The sequence below is a fragment of the Acinonyx jubatus genome, chromosome D4 (assembly GCF_027475565.1).
Source record: "Acinonyx jubatus isolate Ajub_Pintada_27869175 chromosome D4, VMU_Ajub_asm_v1.0, whole genome shotgun sequence".
In the NCBI taxonomy this organism is placed as follows: Eukaryota; Metazoa; Chordata; class Mammalia; order Carnivora; family Felidae; genus Acinonyx; species Acinonyx jubatus.
Window position 1 is genome coordinate 3212631 of NC_069391.1, and position 20156 is coordinate 3232786.

General features: G+C 65.7%; 1 protein-coding gene across 3 annotated transcripts in view; it reads left to right on the forward strand.

Annotated features, from left to right (window-relative positions):
• COL5A1 (collagen type V alpha 1 chain) overlaps positions 1-19878 on the forward strand; it is a 148116-nt gene extending 128238 nt beyond the window's left edge. For 2 of the 3 annotated variants that reach the window (XM_053204424.1, XM_027051684.2), the window contains 14 exons: positions 727-780; positions 1396-1449; positions 2111-2218; positions 2320-2373; positions 2462-2515; positions 3645-3752; positions 5216-5269; positions 6047-6082; positions 6483-6536; positions 7187-7442; positions 8315-8427; positions 10871-10939; positions 14109-14342; positions 19181-19878. In XM_053204424.1, coding sequence (XP_053060399.1) covers positions 727-780; positions 1396-1449; positions 2111-2218; positions 2320-2373; positions 2462-2515; positions 3645-3752; positions 5216-5269; positions 6047-6082; positions 6483-6536; positions 7187-7442; positions 8315-8427; positions 10871-10939; positions 14109-14342; positions 19181-19327 — 1395 coding nt within the window. In that variant the 3' untranslated portion in view covers positions 19328-19878. Of the gene's footprint in view, positions 1-726; positions 781-1395; positions 1450-2110; positions 2219-2319; positions 2374-2461; positions 2516-3644; positions 3753-5215; positions 5270-6046; positions 6083-6482; positions 6537-7186; positions 7443-8314; positions 8428-10870; positions 10940-11001; positions 11071-14108; positions 14343-19180 lie in introns of all 3 variants that reach the window. The other variant, XM_027051685.2, reaches the window with a different exon arrangement.
• Positions 19879-20156: the final 278 nt, after the last annotated feature.

Consider the following 20156-nt stretch of genomic DNA (forward strand, 5'->3'; position numbering starts at 1 on the left):
TTTGTCACTTGTCACCGGGGAGCCCCTGCCCACCCCAAGCCCACCCGTGAATGTCAGGATGGCCTTATTTCTGCCTAATTGGTGCCTCTCCCCCAAAGGGCTCTGCCCGGGTCAGCCCCCTGGGCTGGGATCACCCTAGACTTGCCTCTTATCCCCGACACTGAGTTTCTGAAACATCGCTTCCAGCCACGTGTGCCCGGTTTGGAACCGACCCCAATGGGCCTCCCCTTCCTCAGGGACGGCCCCAGAGTCCTCACCGATTTCCCTCACCCCCACCCTGCACCAACGAGGCAGGTTGCTGCTGGGCACTTCGACCCTCGGGCACGGGCTGGCGTCGCCCGTGTGAGACGAGCAGCAAACAAAGCCCCGGAGATGCCCGAGTTCCCCTGCTCCCAGGGCTGGGACTCGGGGTCCACTCCTGTCGCCGGGGATGTGGGCAGGGGGTGGTGTGGACGGTTGCTGGGCATCCAGAGTCATTGCTACGCGGTGGGAAAGTGCTGGTTGAAAATGCGGCAGAAATGTGGCCGCGAGCCAGCGTTCCCGGTCCCGCTGCTGCTGGAGCCCCGGTGCGGGATGACTTCACCTGGGACTTGTGGCAGCTCCAGAGGAAGAGGGAGGCAGCCTCGGGGCCGGCCGAGGACGGGGCGCACACGCCGAGAACTTCATGCCAGGCGTCCGTCTGACCGACCCTGATTCCCAAATTCTGTGTTCTTTCTCTGACCCCAGGGATCCCCGGGCCCTACTGGTGAACCGGGACCGTCTGGGCCTCCAGGAAAAAGGGTAAATAAATAATCCTGTACGTCGCCCCTGCCTGCGAGATTTCTGCGTGAGGCCCGCCCCTCCCCTCCGCCCTTCCGCCTGGCCCCGCGTCCGCTAGGCGGCCCTCGCCGGGCACCTGCTTCCGGTTGAGGCGTGCTCTCCAGCCCCATCGTGTCATCAAACCTCAGACCTGCTAGGTCGGTCGCCCCGTGCTTTTGGGGGAGGCCAAGTGCTGATGCCATCGGTGGTGCCCGTCGTGGGGGGAAAGACACCCACGAAGCCGGAGAGGGCCTCGCCCCCTGAGTCAGACCTCTCTCAAAAGTCAGAGTGGGCGAAACGGGCCTTTCTCTGCACGTTGAATACTTAGCGTCTGGGGCATGCTGTGGTAGACTGGCCTGCCTGGTGTGTGAGCGGGAAAGGGGCCCCAGCACTGCGGGCTGCCAGAGGCCTCCCCAGACTGACCCGGAGGCCTTTTCCAGAACTGAGACCACTGGGACTCATTCCGGGGGCCTCATCCATGCTGGCCAGCGGCCCGGGAGCCCCCCGCCCCCCGGCCCGTCTCCCTGCAGACACAGACCTCATGGCTCCGGCTTCTTCAGGCAGCTCCTCACACGCTGTTCCCTTGCTCTGTTCCAGGGCCCCCCCGGCCCCGCAGGCCCCGAAGGCAGACAGGGAGAGAAGGGAGCCAAGGTAATGCGCTTCTCTGCTCAGCCGTGACTGTCGAGCTTCCCAGAAGAGCCACCGCCTGCATGGCGGCCGAGTCGGGCGTGAAGTGGAGATGTGGGGACACAGGAAAGCCACAGAGGCAGCAGGGAGCTGGGGCCGGCTCAGAGGGAGGCCTGGCTCTCGCTGCAAAGCGGGAGGGAGACAGCTTGTGGTGCCCACAGGCCCGCAGGCCGTCCGCCCCTCCAGCCTAAGGAGAGGGCAGCTGGGGTGCTGGGGTACCCGGCCTGGTACTTGACCCAGTGCCCACCGCGGGGCCCGGCAGAAGGCGGGGCACCCAGGGCCCTCGAGGGGCCGCTCCCTGTGACTCTGATGGCCCTGTGGGCCTCCTGGAGCTGCCCTGTCGGTAACCGATGCAGGGACAGGAGCCCTCCAGGCCCAGGCCTGCCCAGGCAGTGGTGGCTGAGCCCGCCATGAAGGCAGGGCCGGCTGGAACGGCCATGGTGGCCAAGATCGTTGGAGACTGGGAAGCCCAGACAACCGAGGAAATTAGGGGGGTGGAGAGTTGGTCAGGGTGGCTTCCGTAAAGAACTTGGGACAGCCTCAGATATCTGAGGGCATCTGGGGTCCTCTGGGCGGTGATCGTGGGCCAAGGTGGCCACAGCCTCAAGCATCTGTGTCCCTGCAGGGGGAAGCCGGCTTAGAAGGCCCTCCTGGGAAGACTGGCCCCATCGGCCCCCAGGGGGCCCCTGGGAAGCCCGGCCCCGATGGCCTGCGAGGGATCCCTGGCCCTGTGGTGAGCGAACGGGGGCCGGGGAGGGGCAGCGGCTGCCGGGTGGGGGCGTGGGCACAGGACGGGCCCTGTGGGGCTCATGCTGAGGGCCCATTGCGTTTCAGGGTGAGCAAGGTCTCCCAGGCGCCCCAGGCCCCGACGGCCCCCCAGGCCCCATGGTGAGTGATGATCCTGAGGGGCTCCCCGGCAGGGGTGGAGGGTGGGGTTGGGGAGGAGAGCTCTGATCCCTCCACCTCTTCCCTGCAGGGTCCCCCAGGACTCCCCGGCCTCAAAGGAGATTCTGGCCCTAAGGGGGAAAAGGTAAGACAGGACTCCGGTGCCTCTGAGGCTGTGACTCGGGGCCCCTCACGTCCAGGGTTTCAAACTATCCGCCACCTGTCCGTCCAGTGCCCGCTGCTGGCCGGAGACAGGTCCTGGAAGGCTGGGAACGTAACCAGTCTGTGCTGTATGGGGGACTCGGTCCCTGTCCTCGGTGGGAGACCGTGGCCGAAGGGTGTGCAGGGCCCGAGCAGTGTGCCCGCTGTGGATTCTGCAGCACAGCAAAGCCCGCTCCTTTTCTCCAGCTGGGGGGTGATTTTTTTCTGCTCACGCTGATTTATGGACAGGTAGAAAGCACACAAACCAAATAGTTCTTTCTTTTTAAAAAAATTTTTGTTAATGTTTATTTATTTGAGAGAGAGATGGACAGAGCACAAGCGGGGGAGGGGCAGAGAGAGAGGGAGACGCAGAATCCGAAGCAGCCTCCAGGATCCGAGCCGTCGGCACAGCCCCACGCGGGGCTCGAACCCGCGAACCGTGAGATCGTGACCTGAGCCGAAGTCAGATGCTCAACTGACTGAGCCCCCCCAGGCGCCCCCCAGATAGTTCCTTCTAAAAAGGACTGGGGAGTCAGTTTCTTTTCTACTCCGTGCCTATCACCACTCAATCCCTAAAGTAAGGAAAACTGGAAGAGTCCTTCTAGAACTTTCCACAGGCTCCTACGAAACAAACACACGTAAGCCTGTGTAGAAAGCGTCCCTTGTAGAGAAACATGAAAAATTGTCGTATCTATAACACCCTGTAGCTTTTTCCCTTAAGTCCATAAATGTCTCTTTGCCCATAACAAAAGGCATACACGGTGGCCGAAGAAAAACTGGGCAACGCACAGCAGACGCACAAAACAGCGTCACTCAGGAAACCGTGTTATCACCTTGGTCTGGGATCTGTGTTTCCCTCTCTCTTTAGACCATGATTTGACCGAAGGCCGACTGTGTCAGACCTGCTCGTCTGTCCCTTGAGCTGTCTTTAGGCCGGTTTCCACACCGGGAGGTGTTGGCCGGTGACTCCGTGGCTTCCCGTGGCCGGGACGTGCCGCGTCCCGCCGGCTCACGTGGTTGGCAGGGAGGCGCGGCCACAGCGAGCGCCGCCTCATGCCTTTGTTTCCAAACAGGGTCATCCAGGCTTGATCGGACTCATCGGACCTCCAGGCGAACAGGGTGAAAAGGGCGACCGTGGTCTCCCCGGCCCCCAGGGCTCCTCCGGCCCTAAGGGCGAACAGGTGCGTGAGGTGGGGCCCCCCAGTGAGCGTCCTCGTGGATGGTGAGAAGCGGCTTATGACCTGGCGCTCCGTGCCCAGCGGACCCAAGGCCGGTTAAAGCTGCGAGGATGTCCTCACGTCCGTCGCGTCTGGAGGGGAACAGCGGAGGGGACGCTGCCCTGGTGGCCCCAGAGGGGGCGTTGCTTCACCCCACTCGAGGGCCTGTGACCCGGCTAACTGCCCCCAGGTCATTGGCAAGTCTCCACCACGTTTGCGAGACCCGCGGGCCGGGCTCCGCCCGACCCCGGATATGCACGTCTGGCCCTAGACTTCGCTGGGAACCACAGTAGTGATTGTCGTTTGCACCCCCAGCAAACCTTAGCCAGAGAGATCCTCCCAGCCCCGCACCACTGAGCCCCGGGAGGGCAGGGCACAGGCGGACCCCGTGGCCGGGGAAGGGCGATGTGTGCGTGGCAGCAGGATAGGGGACGAGGCGGGCCTGCCGTGGCTGTGCGCTTCCCCGTGTGAGCGAGGGCTTTGTTCCGGGTATAACTGCTTCCCAAGGTGCTCACGCCCTTGGCTGCGCCCACCTTGGCCCCCGCCTGACCCGCAAGGGGGCAGCACTCGTGAGGCAGAGCCGCGGGGGCAGGGAATGAAGTGGGACCGCTGACGGCCGCCTGTGGCTGTAGGGTGGTGTCCTCCACAGCCCCTGTTCCATCTGCCACCGTCTTCCCCAAATGGGAGCTGTCCAGGGCGTGGTGACCAGTGACCTCGAGAATTAGGAGGGTGTCCAGGGTCTCCACCACCAGAGTCAGCCGTCACAGCAAACCGGTCTCTGCAGCGTCCCAGCCGGGGGGAGCCGGCTTGAGAATTTCTGGGATTCTGACAGCAGTGAGCTGCCCCGGTCCCTGTGTGGCAGAGGGGGAGGGGGAAGGGCGGACTCTCTCAGCCTCCCTCTGCCCTGGTGGGCGCTTACGCCCCAGGGGGAAGCTCATATGGAGTCCGGGCTCCAGGTGAGCCTTGGGCGCCCTGCGGCTGCGGGGGTGCCGGAGGCTAAAACCAGCCGGGCTGGCCTGTGTGGACGGGGGTCTGGCTGCAAGCTCTAAGTGCGGAGGAACAAAGGGGAGGCACAAAGGGACCCCAGGACACTGACGTCCCCCGCCCCCCAGGGCCTGTGCTCACACCACGAGTGGAAATCAGCAACGGGGGGACCACTGGGTGTGGGGCTTGTGTATTTCAAGTCGGAACGTTAGAAGGGGTGACGATACGAAGTCACCTCCCCATGGCCCGAAGATGCCAGAGTCTGGCCAGGCCCCGGGCAGCCGGGCGGGGGGGACGGGCAACCTCCTGGCACGTGTTCGGGCCCCTTGCGGGCCCTGTCCGCTGGAGGAGAGACCGTGAGAGCTGAGGAACTCGGCTTCCAGCAGGTGAGTGTGTCTGTGACCTCCCTCGCGTGATGGCCTGTGTTTTCTGCTCCTTTTCAGGGCATCACTGGTCCTTCCGGCCCGATCGGCCCTCCGGGCCCTCCCGGCTTGCCGGTGTGTATCTGGGAGGGGCGGGTGGTCCCTGGTCATTCTGGGGGGAGCAGGGAGGCCGGTGAGCCTGGGCCTGGGCCTCAGTATGTGGCAGGAGGGTCACAGGACAGTCAGGAGACCCGGGGTTGGGTCCCACTGCCCAGTGGACATTGGGCCCAGGGTGGATTTGTTCATATCTCCACATCAGGGCTGTGAGCCACACAGCGAGGTGGGGTCTCTGGGCCCCGGGTCCAGGTAGGGGAGGCAGGCATTTGAGGGAACGTGGTTGTTCCACCGCACACATCCGTGGGGGGGGGGGGGGGGGGGGGGGGGGTGGTGAGGACAGTGTCCCCATCAGCATGAGCTGGACTGCTCGGCCCGGATGAGGGGTGAGGGGCTATCCATAGGGCACCCCCGATTCCCAGGGCACCCTGCACACCAGGGTCCTCCCCCACGGCCTCCAGCCTCCGCTTGCCCCTTGGGTCCGTGTGGCCCAAGGTGGCCCCGTGGATCTGACCCTGGCCCTGCTCTCCCTCTAACTCTGGCTGCCTGAATGTGTGGTGTCTCGGCTGGGGTGGGGGCAGTGTGACCACATCAGACAGGCCCCTCGGCCTCCCAGTGGGTGAGCGCCAGCCTGCCCCCCAAACAAGCCAGTACAAGCTCAGGCTCCTAGGAGAGGGACTGGGGCGCAGGGGAGGGGGAGAAGGCCCAGCCCGGCCTGAGCGGGGCTGTGGGTCGAGGTGGGTGCCTGGAGGTGAAGGGGTGCCCACTCCCTGACGCTCTGTCCCCCGCTCTCTGCAGGGTCCTCCTGGGCCAAAAGGTGCTAAGGGCTCCTCGGTAAGTGGCTTGCACCCTGAATGGGCCCCCTCTGCCCAGGGGAGGAGGGGCGTGCATCCCCCTGGATGACCGCTTTGGGCCGCCTTCGCCCCTCGACCCCTGATGGCTTGGTCTTCATGCTTCTCTCCCAGAGCTCAAGGTCCTGAGCATGTCCGCAGCCTGGGTCGCTGCAGACAGAGGCATTCGGGCTGTCGCTCCCCACCTCAGCAGGACGGTGCGCCTAAGCTCCCGTCTCGGGGTGTCAGGCTCTTACAGCTGGGACTGTGGACAGGAGGGTCTCTGCCGTCCTCCCCCCGGCACGCTAGACTTTGTCCCTTGCCGTCTCCGTGCAGGTTTCTGGAGATCATCCAGAGCACGAGGGGGGGTTAAGTCACATCCTGGTTCTCTTCCTTTTTCCCAGGGTCCCACTGGCCCGAAGGGTGAGGCAGGCCACCCGGGACCCCCCGGCCCGCCGGTGAGTCCCCTTCGAACACTTGAAAGTGGGGTCGGGGCTCTCCTGACGCGGAGGCGGTCGTGGGAGCGTCTGTGGGTGCTGTTCGCCGTCCAGGACTTGGTGGACGGGGTCCAGTTGCCTCTCTTTGGGAGGCCTGGTTGGGCAGAGGGGGAGAGAGTGCACACATGCGTGTGCGCGTGCGTGCGTGCGCATCCGTGTGCGTGTGACAGCGGGCGGCACCACACGAGGCCCCCGGGGTGGTGGGTAGAGGCCCTGACGAGCCAGATTGTGGGGCGCGCCCCCCGGGTCACCCCGTGTTGGCAACACAGCCTCTCGATTCCTGTGTCTGTCCTCGGCTGGGGCCCCCACACGGCCCCCGGGAGGGCTCCTCCCGCAGGTGTTAGTGCCGTCCCACCGTGTGCAGCCCCAGGCTGGGCTGCAGAGGCGAGGGCAGAGCCGGTCGCTGGGGGTCCAGCCGAGGCTGGGCGGAGGCAGGCGGGTGCGCAGGGGAGGCCTGGCGGCCGGGAGGGGTGTGCCACGCTCCGGAGTAGGAAAGAGGGAGCAGAAGCCCCCCGAGGTGGCCCGGGGTCTGCGGCCGGGACGCGGAGCCCGGCCCCCCCGGCCCCCCGGCCCTGCTCCCGCCAGAGCCCCTTGGTCTTCTCTGCACACAGGGTCCCCCCGGCGAGGTCATCCAGCCCCTGCCGATCCAGGCATCCAGGACCCGGCGGAACATCGACGCCAGCCAGCTGCTGGACGACGGGGCCGGCGAGAGCTACGCGGACTACGCGGATGGCATGGAGGAGATCTTCGGCTCCCTCAACTCCTTGAAGCTAGAGATCGAGCAGATGAAGCGGCCCCTGGGCACGCAGCAGAACCCCGCACGCACCTGCAAGGACCTGCAGCTCTGCCATCCCGACTTCCCGGACGGTAGGGGCGCACGGGGGCCGGGACGGGGCAGCCCGCGTGGTGGGAAGGACACGGCCTCGGGGTCCCCATCCGTGCGTCAGCTGCGGGCCTGACGGAGGCAGCGCGGGACGCGCCCCGGGAAAGGGGGGCCCGGGAAGCAGGGCCGGTCTCCGAGGTGGCCCGGGGCCCACTTCCAGTCCCGTCTCAGCCACCGTCTCGTGCGTCACCTGTCACCCTGAGCCTGGCTGCCCCGTCCGTGAAGTGGGGACAGAAGCGCGTGCCCTACCAGAGGCAGAGACGGTGTGCCGTGTGCTCAGCATGCCTGATGTCAGGGCTGCCGCGGGGGTCACGTCCCCTCCCCGTGCCGTTGGACACGTCCTCGTGTCAGGATCCGGGCGCTGCGTGGGGAAGCAGCCTGCGAGACCCGGACTGTCCGGACTGTTCCGGAAACACAGCACCCCTCCCGGGCTCACGGCCCTAGGCCACACGCAGCCCACGGCCCCGTTAGCCGGCCGGCTGCTGCCCCTCTGGGAGGCGTGAGTGCTTCTCCCCCGAGGTCCCCGGTCCCTGGCCTCTCTGACCCCAAGCACGTGAACCTCCAAGCCCACCTGGAGCATCTCTGTACTCCCGTCCGCCTGTGGCGGGGGCCGTTCGCCAGCGCTGACGGGCCCTGGGCTTCACCCTCCCGCCCGGCTCTTGGTGGCGGGTCCGTCGTGCCTCCATGTGGGTGCAGCACGAAAGGCAGAGCACAAGCGCACAGACCCGGGGAAGGCCCGCCCTGGCGGCCTGTGGGCCGGGCCGTGGGTTTTGAACGGTTGAGCCGACAGGGTGCGGATGCTTCTGGAATCACGCAGGGAGCAGCTCACGAACCCACCTCCCCGTCTGCCGTCCAGGTGAATACTGGGTAGATCCTAACCAAGGCTGCTCCAGAGACTCCTTCAAAGTTTACTGCAATTTCACGGCCGGAGGGGCGACGTGCGTCTTCCCCGACAAGAAGTCCGAGGGGGTAAGTGCCTGCCTCCCCGACTGCCTTCCTGTCACCGCACGGCCGGGCTGACGGCTCCGGCGGTTTCCAGGTGAAGGTTTCTCCCCCGGAAAGTAGACCAGAGCCACGGGACACGGTGGGCACAGCCTCGTGCCATGGCAGGGCTGAAGAGGGTAGCCCCCGGGCATTTCGCCCCCCTCCCCCGGGCTGGGATTTCAACCACTGGTCGCTCCAAGCCTTCCTCAGATGACCCCGTGGTTCTGACCCCAGGCCGACCTGAGGCCCTTGGGGGGGCACTTTGGGGGCAAGTACGAAGTCACCCGGACACGTCTCTTAGAGGCTGGCGTCTGCCTCAGTTCTTAGTAGGAGCCTCCTCCTGGGCACCTGCTCCTGTCTGTCCCGAGTACAGCACGTCTCTCTGAAGTCTGTTGGGTGCAGGGTGTCGGCGGGCAGGGTTCTGGTTCACAGAGACCGCGTGGACCATCAACATCAGCCATCGCCTCCGTGCCGGGGGTTTGTGTGTGTGCACGCGCGTGTGTGGGGTGGACATGGGCTCCTTTCCACCTTGGTGCGGGACAGGTAAGGTGAGCAAGGTCTCTAGCTGAAAGATAGCACAGAGCCCTCTGCGTGGGGCCTGCGTGGGGCCTGCGCAGACCTCCACGGCGCCCCTCAGGCGGCCAGCTGTGCAGACAGTCGAGGCTCCGATGCAGGAGAGCCGGGCAGCCTGAGGCCTGCAGCTCCTTACTGGCCACAGTGCTGAGAAGCAGATCCCCTGGGAGAGAGCAGCGTCAGGGCCCCCTTATCTCTAAATCTTGCTGAAACTGGGGGGGCCCCAGCACCCCTGGACAGAAGGCCCGGCTCACAGGGACAGGAGCTCCACCCTGACAGGCACGATTTGGGGACCCCTGTTTTGTTTTTTAAATTTTTTTAGTGTTTATTTTTGAGAGAGAGAGATGTGAGCGTGAGTGGGGGAAGGTCAGAGAGAGGGAGACACAGAATCAGAAGCAGGCTCCAGGCTCCGAGCCATCAGCACAGAGCCCGACACGGGGCTCGAACTCACAAACCGTGAGATCATGACCTGAGCCGCCCCTATCTTATACACACTCTCCCCAACCTGAAATTTGAAATCCCTTTATGCCCGGCGACAAACGCCCTGAGGTTCAAAAAGACAACGCAAGCCGCAGGACCCTCCCGTTTGGCAGAGGCCCAGGAGGCAATTCGGGTGGAAAAGACACTGGTTCTCATCCTTTTTGTGGCTCTTTCCCCGCCAAGCGGCCTCGCTTCTGGAGAACCAGCAGATACCCCCGGGAGCCCGAGCTGGCGTTGTAGCTGGGCGGACAGCGGGCCGGGGGGGCTGAGTGACCCCCACTGCTCTGCCCTCTTCCTCGGACTGAGCCTCATGCAAATCGGGACCCTCGGCCGCCCGGCCCCTCCCCGTCAGGCAGCGGGAGGGCGGGGGTTTAAGGCAGACGGAGTGCCCACCCGCACCTGCCATCTGCTTCCCAGAGGAGGCCGGGTGCCCGTTCGGAAATGCACAGGAGGGGGCACTGGGGTGCCTCTTCCTCCCCGAGGCCCCTTCCCCTCCCCGGTACGAGGCCAGCCCAGAGGGGAAGCCCGGGGGGGGACAGGACAGGGAGTCAGGCTTCCTCTTCCCCTGCTGCGCACAGCAGACTGTGGGGCCTGGGTCCTGTGGGCACCGCCCGCTGGGCTCCCCGGCTCTGTGCCTGCAGCCAGTGGCTCCCCGTTCCTGCTCCCGGAGCCAGGGGCAGGCGTCCTCCCCGAGAAGGGGTCACACGCATGCATTCGTGCACTGAGTGTGCACTGGGTACGAGCCCGCTCTGTGCTGGGCCCCACCTTGGGAACAGCACCTCGGCCTTGCGCTGAGCACACGCCAGCTGGGGGCCCTCCTCTGCCACCGGGTCGGCTCCACGCTGCGTCTTCAGGGAGGCACCGCCCACCGCACGCACGCACGCTCGCACGCCCACCACATGCATCAACCACCTGCACGACTCACCCCCAGCCGGCCCAGCCCTGGCAGCGCCCCTGCCCACCCCGTCCCCAGGCAGAGCCGCGGATCACATGGCGGGTGGCCGAGTGTGCTCCCCTTGGCCCGTCAGCAGATGCTGACCCTTACTGTCATGACTGCCTTCATCTCGGTCCCCGGGAATCCGTTCGGTCGTCTGGACCCTGGCCCCGCGGCCCCACCCGGCACTTGGCAAGTGCCAGGCCCCGCGCTGGCGGCTGGATGTGCACAAACGGAGAGGATACCGAGGCCCCCGCTCTCCCCTTGTCCCCGCCGTGGCCCCCGGGCTGTCCCCCGGGCGAGCGGAACCCCCTCGGCCACGTGGGGCGAGGCGCAGGGGCGCGCCGCGGGCGGGAGGAGGTGTGTTTGCAGGTGGGGCACGCTCCTAGTAACCCTGTCATTCTGTTTCTCTCCCTCCCCACCTCCCCGCTCGATGTTTAGGCCAGGATCACTTCTTGGCCCAAAGAAAACCCGGGTTCCTGGTTCAGTGAATTCAAGCGCGGTAAACTGGTAAGGCAGCCTCCGACTCGCGCGCGGTTGTCCTTCAAACGCGTCCGTTTCGTATCTTACAGAGTAAAATGGCCCGCTGGCCCAAAGAGCAGCCTTCTACCTGGTATAGTCAGTACAAGCGAGGGTCCCTGGTAAGTGGCCGCCGGGGCGCTGCCTGCTCGCGGCACAGCCTGGCTCGCGGCTCTGCATGGCACTGACGGCCGCCGTGCGCCACCCCTGCTCGAGCCCCTCCAGCCAAGCTGCTCCGCGGCACGCGACAGCCAGACCCAGCCTGGGCGCCTGCCATCCCCGACGAGGGGTCGTTCGGCCTGGGGGCAGGCGGGCGGGTTTCCAGTCGGTCTAGGACAGGAGGTTGGTGCACGGGCTGCCCAGGGCCACAGCCGGGCGCCGCTAGGAGTTGGGACCAGAGACCCCAGGAGCCGGAGGGGTTTATAGAGCGCTGCGTCCTAGCGGGCAGGTCAGACTAGGCGAGTCCTGGGCCGATGACCAACTGAGTTCTCTTCAGGACACGGGCCCCTGCGGCTGCTGGGCCAGGGGCCGTCCTGATGGCCCACCCGGCCACGGGCGTCTTTGCGCATCCCGCACGACTAGGCTAGTCCCTGCTTTAACTCCCGGGAAGCCAGTCCCAGTGACCTTTCCCAGAGATGGAAGGGCATGGAATACCCTGAAGGAAGCCAGTGATGTTCTGTCACCGGCACGGAGACCGAGGGCCAGTCTGGGCTCCTTTACGTGCGGCCAGCGGCCAGCATGTTTCTCTGACCGTCCCAGGGCTTTGATCGGACCCCTTTCTGGAATACAGTGCACAGAGTCCAGTGCCCTCCTTCTAGCAGGCGAAGGGGCCGAGGGCCCAGGACGTGGGTGCGTAGCAGGTGTCCAACCTCGCTCCCAGCCTTCACGTCCTCAGACCTGGTTGTCCCCTCTCCACGCGCCCCCGGAGAGGGTCCTTCCCCTCCCGGGAGCCATGTCGTGGGAGCTCCGTGGCTCCCCACCTGGCCGTCCGCCATCCGTGCCGGCACCACGGCCCTGCCCGCGGGCGCAGAAGCCACGCCCCCCAAGGACTCACGGAGCGGTGGCTTCCCGCTGGCCTTTGCCCCGTCTCTGCCCTCGGGGCCCCTCGTCCTTACACCCTGCGGCACTCCATAGCTAACAGTATTGCATGCTGCCCACGTCCTGGATTTCCAAGCCACTCTTTGCAGACACTCTGAAGGCTCGCGCTCGCCTCGCCACGTCTGTGGAGACCTCTTTAATCTCCCTGCGTGGACGGCGGGCCCCCCACCTGCTTCTCCACCTGCCCCTTCTCCTCCCTCCACCCCTGTTGTGCTCGCCTCAGAAGGAGCAGCCAGCTCACAGAAGGACCCGCCTCGTGGCCCCGCGCCCTCTCCCCTCTCTCAGAACACCATCTCCCGCCACCCACCCCGGTAGCCGGCCTCCTGCCTCAGGCCCGTTTCACACACTTTAGACCGAGGTGGGACCCAGCGGAAGCACCTGCTTATTTGGGCTTTCCCGCTGAGGCACTGCCAGCTGCCCGTGACCGTCCTGGCGGACGTAGAGGCGGGGCCCTTCCTAAAGGAATAGCCTCTCTCTCTGGACGGGCTGCCCGGGACCCAGCCCGTGGAGATAACCCCGAGGAGCCCCTTTCCCACTGGGAGGTGGGGACTCGCGGCGGGATTCGGCCGTCCCGCGGCCCCGCTCAGCCCTGGGGGCTTCGGGTCCTTCTGTGTCCCGCGCTGCTCGCTGGCCTGTCCCTGTGCATGTCTGCTTCCTCCAGTCAGTCAAGCTTCCTCCCAGAAGGAGCACCTGATGGCCCGGACTGCCGGTTGGTATTCGGTCTTCCTCCTCAGGGTCCGACCGTGAGGTGTCCGGTCGCCGTGTGCAAAGCCGGAGCTGGCGGGAAGGGGCCGCATCGCCGGCCAGGCCCCCCGCCTCCGTGCTCGCTGGTTATATGTGTGTGGATAGAAGCGAGTGGGCCTCATTCCCCTTCGCGTGCTCAGCCGGCTCTTCTGGGCCCAGCCTCAGACCCCGATGCCTGGCTGGAGCGGGACGAGGCTCGTCTGGGGCGGGGTGGGGGTGTCAGGGCGACGCCCACGTCCCCTGGCCGCGTCCTGCTGTTCAGAAAGCTGGAATCTGCTCGGGATGCGGAAACCGAGGCTCGCCTCTCGGGACGCCCCGTGCCTGCCCCGCCGAGCCCGGTAGCCCTGCTTGGGGTAACCAGCTGGTGACGCTGGAGAGAGTCCCTGAGAGCTGACACGTTGTCTTTCCCTGATGCCGTGCCCGGGGCTTGCTGTCAGAGAGAGGGTCTTCTTGGGAGGCTCACGTCCCCAGGGTGTCCCGACTGCCCCCTCGAAGTGTGGGCAGCACTGAGCCCCGCCCCAGGCCGCAGGAAGGCGTGTTCTACTTTCCCCTGGATTCTGAGCCCCGGGAGAGGTGGAAATGGCCTTTCCCGAGTGCCATCCCGTGGCTCCCCTGTGCCTCCAGGAGGACGCCCGGTCGCCCTAGCCCTCGAGCACCCCGTGCCTCACTCCCCACTGGCCCAAGTTGCCCCTGAGGCCCCCTGCTCTCTCTGTCTGCAGTTCTCATGGCTCCGTGGCCAGGGTCTAGTACGTGATAGGTGCCCAGCAAAAGGTTTTCATTTATTACCATGATCTCGTGAGTGCCTTCCTTTGGCCGGTCCCCAGGCACAGTGACAGGACTATGGGCCATGTCTCTGCCCTCAGGGTGCTCTCAGTCCGGGGCGGGCTGCGGCCACGCACCAGGAGCCTGTGACACGGGGTCCAGCGCTGGCATGGAGGGCCTTCCAGCCCAGTAGGGAAAAGAGACAGCGAGCTAGGCTAAGGTGGGGAAGGGCACCTGACCTGGGCAGGCTTCCTGGAGGAGGAGGAACATGAACTGAGCCCTGGAGGAGTAGGAACCCGCGAGGCCAGGAGGAGTGGGAGGGCTGTGTGGGTGTCTGGAAGAAATGAGGTGTGTCGAGCTCTGTTCCAGGGAGCCCCCCGGGAGCCGGTGCGCCCTGGCCTCGGGGGGCGGGGGGCCAGGAGTGTGGCACGTTTCCGGGGCGCTGCCCTCGGCGTGGCTCTCACTCTGGAGGAGACGGCACGTGGACAGAGGCGGGCCGTGCAGGAGGCCGTGTCCCCCCGCTGCTGAGCGCCCTCCCTGTCTCCCCACCCCCCAGCTCTCCTACGTGGACGCCGAGGGCAACCCCGTGGGTGTGGTCCAGATGACCTTCCTGCGCCTCCTGAGTGCCTCCGCCAACCAGAACATCACCTACAACTGCTACCAGTCGGTCGCCTGGCAGGACGCGGCCACGGGCAGCTACGACAAGGCCATGCGCTTCCTGGGCTCCAACGACGAGGAGATGTCCTACGACAACAGCCCCTACATCCGCGCCCTGGTGGATGGCTGTGCTGTGAGTGTCACACGCGGCTGGCCCGGGGGGCGGGGTGTCACCCTCCAGGCCTCCGGTGTTCGTCCTTCAGTCCGCGCCGGGTCGGTCACCGGGCGCCTCCGGGGCCGGCCCTGCGCTGCGTGCAGGGGGCGGCGAGGGCGCCCGACCCGGGAGAGCTGAGCCCTGACACGGGAGGGCGGGGGAGCCGGGTCCGTGGCCCCATCCACGTGTGACAAGGAGCCCCTGTCAGCGCGGCTGGGAATCAGAGGCTCTCTTCTTGGACAGGGCTTTCCTGGGAACGGCCGGGACCCAGACTGGGTCTGCTCCCAAGTGCGGGGCTGTGCTCTGTGGGTGCAGGGTCAGGCCCCGGCCCCGCGCCGCCCGCCAGAAAGGGCCGCTCTGCCTGCAGGCTTGACGGGAGGCTTGCTCAGGCCGCACGGCCAGTCAGGGCTGGAGTTGGGCCTCGCTCTTTGGGCCCCGGGCCCAGGGACAGTTGCCTTTCTCTGCACGCCCGCCTGTGCCCCCCCCCCCCCCAGAGCGAGGCCTGGGTGCCCGGGGGAGGGGCAGCCCTGGGCAGCCCACAGGTCTGAGCCGTGTCCTCGTGTCCCGGGAGACGTTTAAGGTGCAGCCGCGCACTGGGGGCCCGGTCCTGCTGAGATCCTCGGGCGTGCCCCTCCTGGGGCCTTTGAGAGGCTGGAGGCGGGGGCCTCCAGGAAGCGTTGCCTCTGAGTCTTGCTGTCCCCTCCCGGCCCCTGTTCTTCAGGGACCTGCCCGAGGTGCCTAGGCCGGCTCCCGTGGGGGCAGGTAGTATGGGCTGCACCCCTGCTCCACGACCAGGGCCGGCCCTCCGCGGGGCCTCCCTCCAGGCATGATGTCCTTCTCCGGAAGGCGCCGTGCCGGTCACCTGGTGGCCATCCCCAGCGCCAGCCCCAGACAGGGCCCTTCCGGAAGATTTCTGGGTGGAGCAAACCATCTGTGATTTCCAATTCTTCCGGTGGTTCCGCCAGTTGCCACCCCCCGCCCGACCTGCTCTTTGAACGGAGCAGGGAGGGCATTTGTGAGAGCTGGTCACAGTGTGACCCGGGCCGGGGAGGGCATCTCCCCGCACTGAGCTGCCACCAGGTGCGTGTGACAAGCCCGTGCTCTCGCCTCTGTGTCCGTCCCCGCAGCTGCACGCTCCCGCCCCATCCTGTCCCGGCGTGCCTGGGACCGGTCCGCGGAGGGTGGCTGGTGCCCTCTGGGCCAGGCCAGAGTGTCGCGGATGGCTCTGCGGTGCCACCTGGGCCCAGAGGGAAGGTGAGCGGGCAGAGGTGCCCGGTGTTCACCGAGAGCGGGACCCAGGCTCGGAGCTTGCCTCCGCCCCTGGCTGGTGCCCTGGCCGGGACTGCCCCCTCCGGCCCCCAGGGGGCCCTCTGGTCCTTTTCTCACCCACCCCCCGGGGCCACCGTGGGGATTACAGGGGAGGGAACCGGGGCCGAGTGTGAGGCCAGGACGCCCAGAGGGGCGGGCTCCCCCAGGCACTCTGCCCCTGCCCCCTGCGGCCCCGTGCCCTGGGATTTGTGCGGGTCAGTCCTGCGGTCTGACCGGGGAATGTGCGGGACTCGTCCCTGCTTAAGAGCAGAGGAGTCCAGTCCCCTGGGGAGGGGTCCAGACGCATCGGTGGGGGGGCGGGAGGGGGCCTTAACCTCCTGGCATCTGTTCACGCTCCTGACACACGGGAGCTGCTGTGAGGTCGTGAGGCGGCAGGTAAAATTATCCCTGCCTCCCCGCCTCCCGCGAGTAGAGACAGTAATAGCATCTGCTTCAGAGGGTGGCTCCAGGGGCACTTCTAATCTCACCTAAAAAGCGCTCGGGATTGTGGTCAGCCCGCCGTGAGCCCCAGAAGAACCCTCAGTTCCTGTGACTGTTTTTGACAACAGAGGCCCGCTAGTTGAAGGCAGTAAAGGCAGAGACGTGAAGGGCAAAGAAGTGTCTCCTAGAGCAGAAAGTCCTTGGGGAAGGGGCTTGAATGTGGCTCGGAGCATTCTGGAGCATCCTGGCTTCCATGGCAGAGAGGGAAACAGTCCGCTGGGGCCAGCACAGGCCATCTGGTGAGGAGAGCAGACTGGTCCTCCAGAAGCGGAGGGGCCGTCCCTGCAGGGGCAGCGGGCGGGGGGTGGGGGGGGGGATGCTGGAAAATGCACCTCGTCGGCCCAGGACCCTCAGCGGCTACAGTGCGGGCTGCCTGGCTCCCCGCTGCAGCTCAGACAGGCTCCAGAGAGCTTTCCGGAAAGATCCAGGTGCCCCCGCGTCTCTTTCTGTAGACGCTCCTTCCCCGACTCGTTGCGACAGCAAAGCCGGGAGCCGCCAGGAGTTCCCCGCGATGCTGTGTAACCGGGAGCCCGCCTGTCTGGGTCTGCCTGCGTCTTGGCACAAGGTTGAGCTCCCGGCTCCTTAACCCCAGAGCCAAAGGCCTTCCTTGTCTGGCCGTGTCCTCTGGTGGCGTGGGTGTGCCGGCGGCATGTGGGCAGCCGGTCACCACTAGCCTCCACGCCCCAAACGCCACTAGGATGGCTCCCGCTTCTGGGTAAGAACCCCCGATTGGGGTCTTCCCTTTATTTTGCAGAAGCAAATTCTGAGGCCGGCAGGGGCCCAGTGACCTGCCCAAGGCCCGTAGGATGTGACAGAATGGAGTCTCCTAATTCCCACCCCCTTCCCACCGTAGTCCGCGTCTGGCACAGCTGCACCTTGAATGCCTCCGTTGACAGGGAGCTCACTACCACACGAGGCAGCTCTCAGGCCGTGGTGGCAAGGTCTCAGCATTAGGAAGCTCTTGTAGGAATCGAGCTAAAATCTCCTTGCCCGTAGTTTCCACCGCTCCTTCCTGCTTCTGCCCCTTACGTCATACGGAGGAGACCTGGGGCCAGATGAGTCTTTGGGTGTGTGGGGTTGGGGTGGGGGCGCCCTGTGCATTGTCGGATGTTGAGCGGCGCCTCTGGCCTCAGCCCACCAGCTGCCAGGCCCCCACCTACTTGTCACAACCGAAAGTGGCTCCCGACATTGCCACTTGCCTCTTCTCCCCGCGAGGGCTGCCGCCGTACGGAAAGGGCGAAGATTTGAGGGGAGCCCCCATGGCTCCACCTTGCCCAGAGCTGGAAGGACCCGGCTTCTCCTCCACCATGGGGTCCGTGGAAGCCAGCACCGCTGCCCCGGAGCCCGGGCCCAAGACCCAGCCCCGTTGCCATCCCAGCCACGGTCCTGCCCCTTAGAAAACAGTGCGCACGTCTATCGGCTGCCCCGATCTGCCGGAGAGAGGAGATCGTGCCCCGTCCTCACGGTGGCCGTTTCTGAGCTCTGCAACGGTCCTCGGGCATCTCTGGCTGCCGTGGCAGGACCTGAGAGGGCGGGATATCCAGACCGGACGCTGGGCCAGGAAGAGTGGCAGCTCCCCCCTCAGACGGGTTTACTCTGGAAAGAAAAGATCCTATCTCTGTGGAGAGACGACGTCTCCAAGGAGAGAACTCTGCGGATGGAGAGAGTGGGCCACGCAGGCAGGCCAGAGCTGGAGTGTGGGCGGAGGGCAGGGCCGGTGGAACGTGGAGGTGGGGCACGGGGGGCTCCTGGTGAGCTGTGCTCAGCAAACCCCAGACCCCCAAAAAGTTCAGCACGATTTGCCAGGTCATGCCCTTCCCACGTAACTGTTCAGGGGGCCCCGCTGCCCCCCACGCACCTCCTGGTGGAAGAGAGGCCAGCCTCGGCCCTCGGCCCCCAGAGGCCAGCTGGATTCACGGGGCATCGAGGGACCAAAGACTGGGGTTCCCGCAGACGCTCTGTGGCCGTGTGGCCGGACTGAGGGGCCACTGAGTGGGCCCAGTCCTGTGCACACACAGGGATCACCTGGCAGGGGGCCCGAGGAACCGTGCCGCATAAATCCCGTTGCTTGTGAAGCTCCGTGCACCCTCGGGGGCCATCGCCAGCCCGTAACGGTTATTTATGCCTCAGGAATAACGGGGTGGCGGGGCGGCTGCAGGCTCGCGGCCTGCTTAAACATGCCCTCCGTAAGTGCTCCGATCATTGCAGCCGTGGGGCCCCGTAAATCCAGGAGAGATCACCCTGTCAGCTCGGCAAACGCTGCCGTCCCTTGGGTGGGGAGGAGAGGCCGTTCGCCGGCCCTCCCGTGGCACTGCCCCGCCGGCGTGGAAAGGCACGGGCCGCCCGTAGCCGAGGTGGCACGGGCCCCGTGGCAGCCCCACCTCCCAGCGGCCCAGCGAGGGCCAGGAAGCTGTTGAATCTGACTCCCTGGTGCTCAGGGGGGCCGACGGTGAGGGCGGAGACCCAGAGACACAGAGCCTGGGTGGACGGCCGTGGGTGCTGGCCTGGCGGGGGGAGGTGACGGCATAGAGCTCCCCGCTTCTTCTCGCACTTGTGGGTGTGGCCTCCTCTCACTTCTGGGGGTCATTGCCAAGGGCAGGGCCCGCGATCCGCTGTTCTGTCTTAGAATTCTGCGTTTTGAGCGTGGAGCCCAGATCGGCGTATCCCAGTAGAGCTGTGTTTTCTGTAGCTGGTCCTGGAGGGGCTGCCTTGGGGTGTCCCAGCTGGTGGGGGGGGGGGGGGGGCGTGGGTCCGTGACCGTGGCCAGGATTAAATGGCCGGTCGTGGGGCGGGGGGGTGGCGGGGAGGCGGGGCGCTGCCTGCCCTGGTCCGGAACCTTCCTTCCCTCCGCCTGCCTGAAGACGTGGCAGAAACTGGGCCGTGTCCGCGGCCGCTCGTGCGCGTGCGTGGGAGCCCGGGAGCCGGGGCGGGTGTGGCGGGTGGGGCTCAAGCGTGAGCGGTGCCCCCGGCCCCCTCTTACTGACACGCGCCTCTCTCGTGCCTCCCAGACGAAGAAAGGGTATCAGAAGACCGTGCTGGAGATCGACACCCCCAAGGTGGAGCAGGTGCCCATCGTGGACATCATGTTCAATGACTTCGGTGAAGCGTCACAGAAATTCGGATTTGAAGTGGGGCCAGCTTGCTTCCTGGGCTAGGAGCCGCGAGCCCGACCCCCGAGAGCAACCTCGTGACCTCAGCGCGCCGTCTGCGGGCGTCCTGGACAGTGAAGGTCCCTCGTCCCTCCCCCGACCTCGTCTGCGCCCGGCTCCACGCCGAGCCGGACCCCAGACCCACAGAGCAAAGGAAGAGAGCTGAGTCCCCACCCCGGAGCCGAATCACATGACCTAGACGGCCCACCGCCACCGGCACCCCGCTGTCTCAGCGCCCTTCCGTCGCCACCACGCCACGGGGACGGGAAGGGGGCCACACTTCTTGCCACGGAGCGGGGTTGGGGGCTGCACTATTCGGAGATCCCTTTTTTTGTTGTTGTTTTTTTTAAATTCAACTTGAAGATGTGTATTTCCCCTTCAAAACGTGTTCTGAGGTGAGCCTTGTAAGGGTCATCCCCACCTTGCCAGAGTGTCTGTTCTCAACTACACGATCCATTCGCGGGCGAAATGTCGTTCCGCATGTGCCTTTCCGATGGATTCAAGGTGCTTCCGTTTTTGTGAGTTTTAAGTAAATATTTGTATTGTATTGTCATAAACGTGCAGTGTCCCTGACTTTCGATCACGCACGGAAACCCAGCTTCAGCCCCGCTGGAGAGTGGGGACAAGGGGTGGGCGGTCCAATCCCGGCGAGACCTGAGGAGCCCCCGTCCCCACCCTGGCCAGGAACGTGCAATAAAGTGGAATATTGCCCAGGGCGGGAGGTCGTGCTGCCGTTCGACCAGCAGGCGTCCGTGCCCCTCTTCAGACAATTTTTTGATGAGCTCTGGAGGTTTTTTTCTTTTTTAACGGAGAGGAAAAAAAGAAAAAAGAGAGA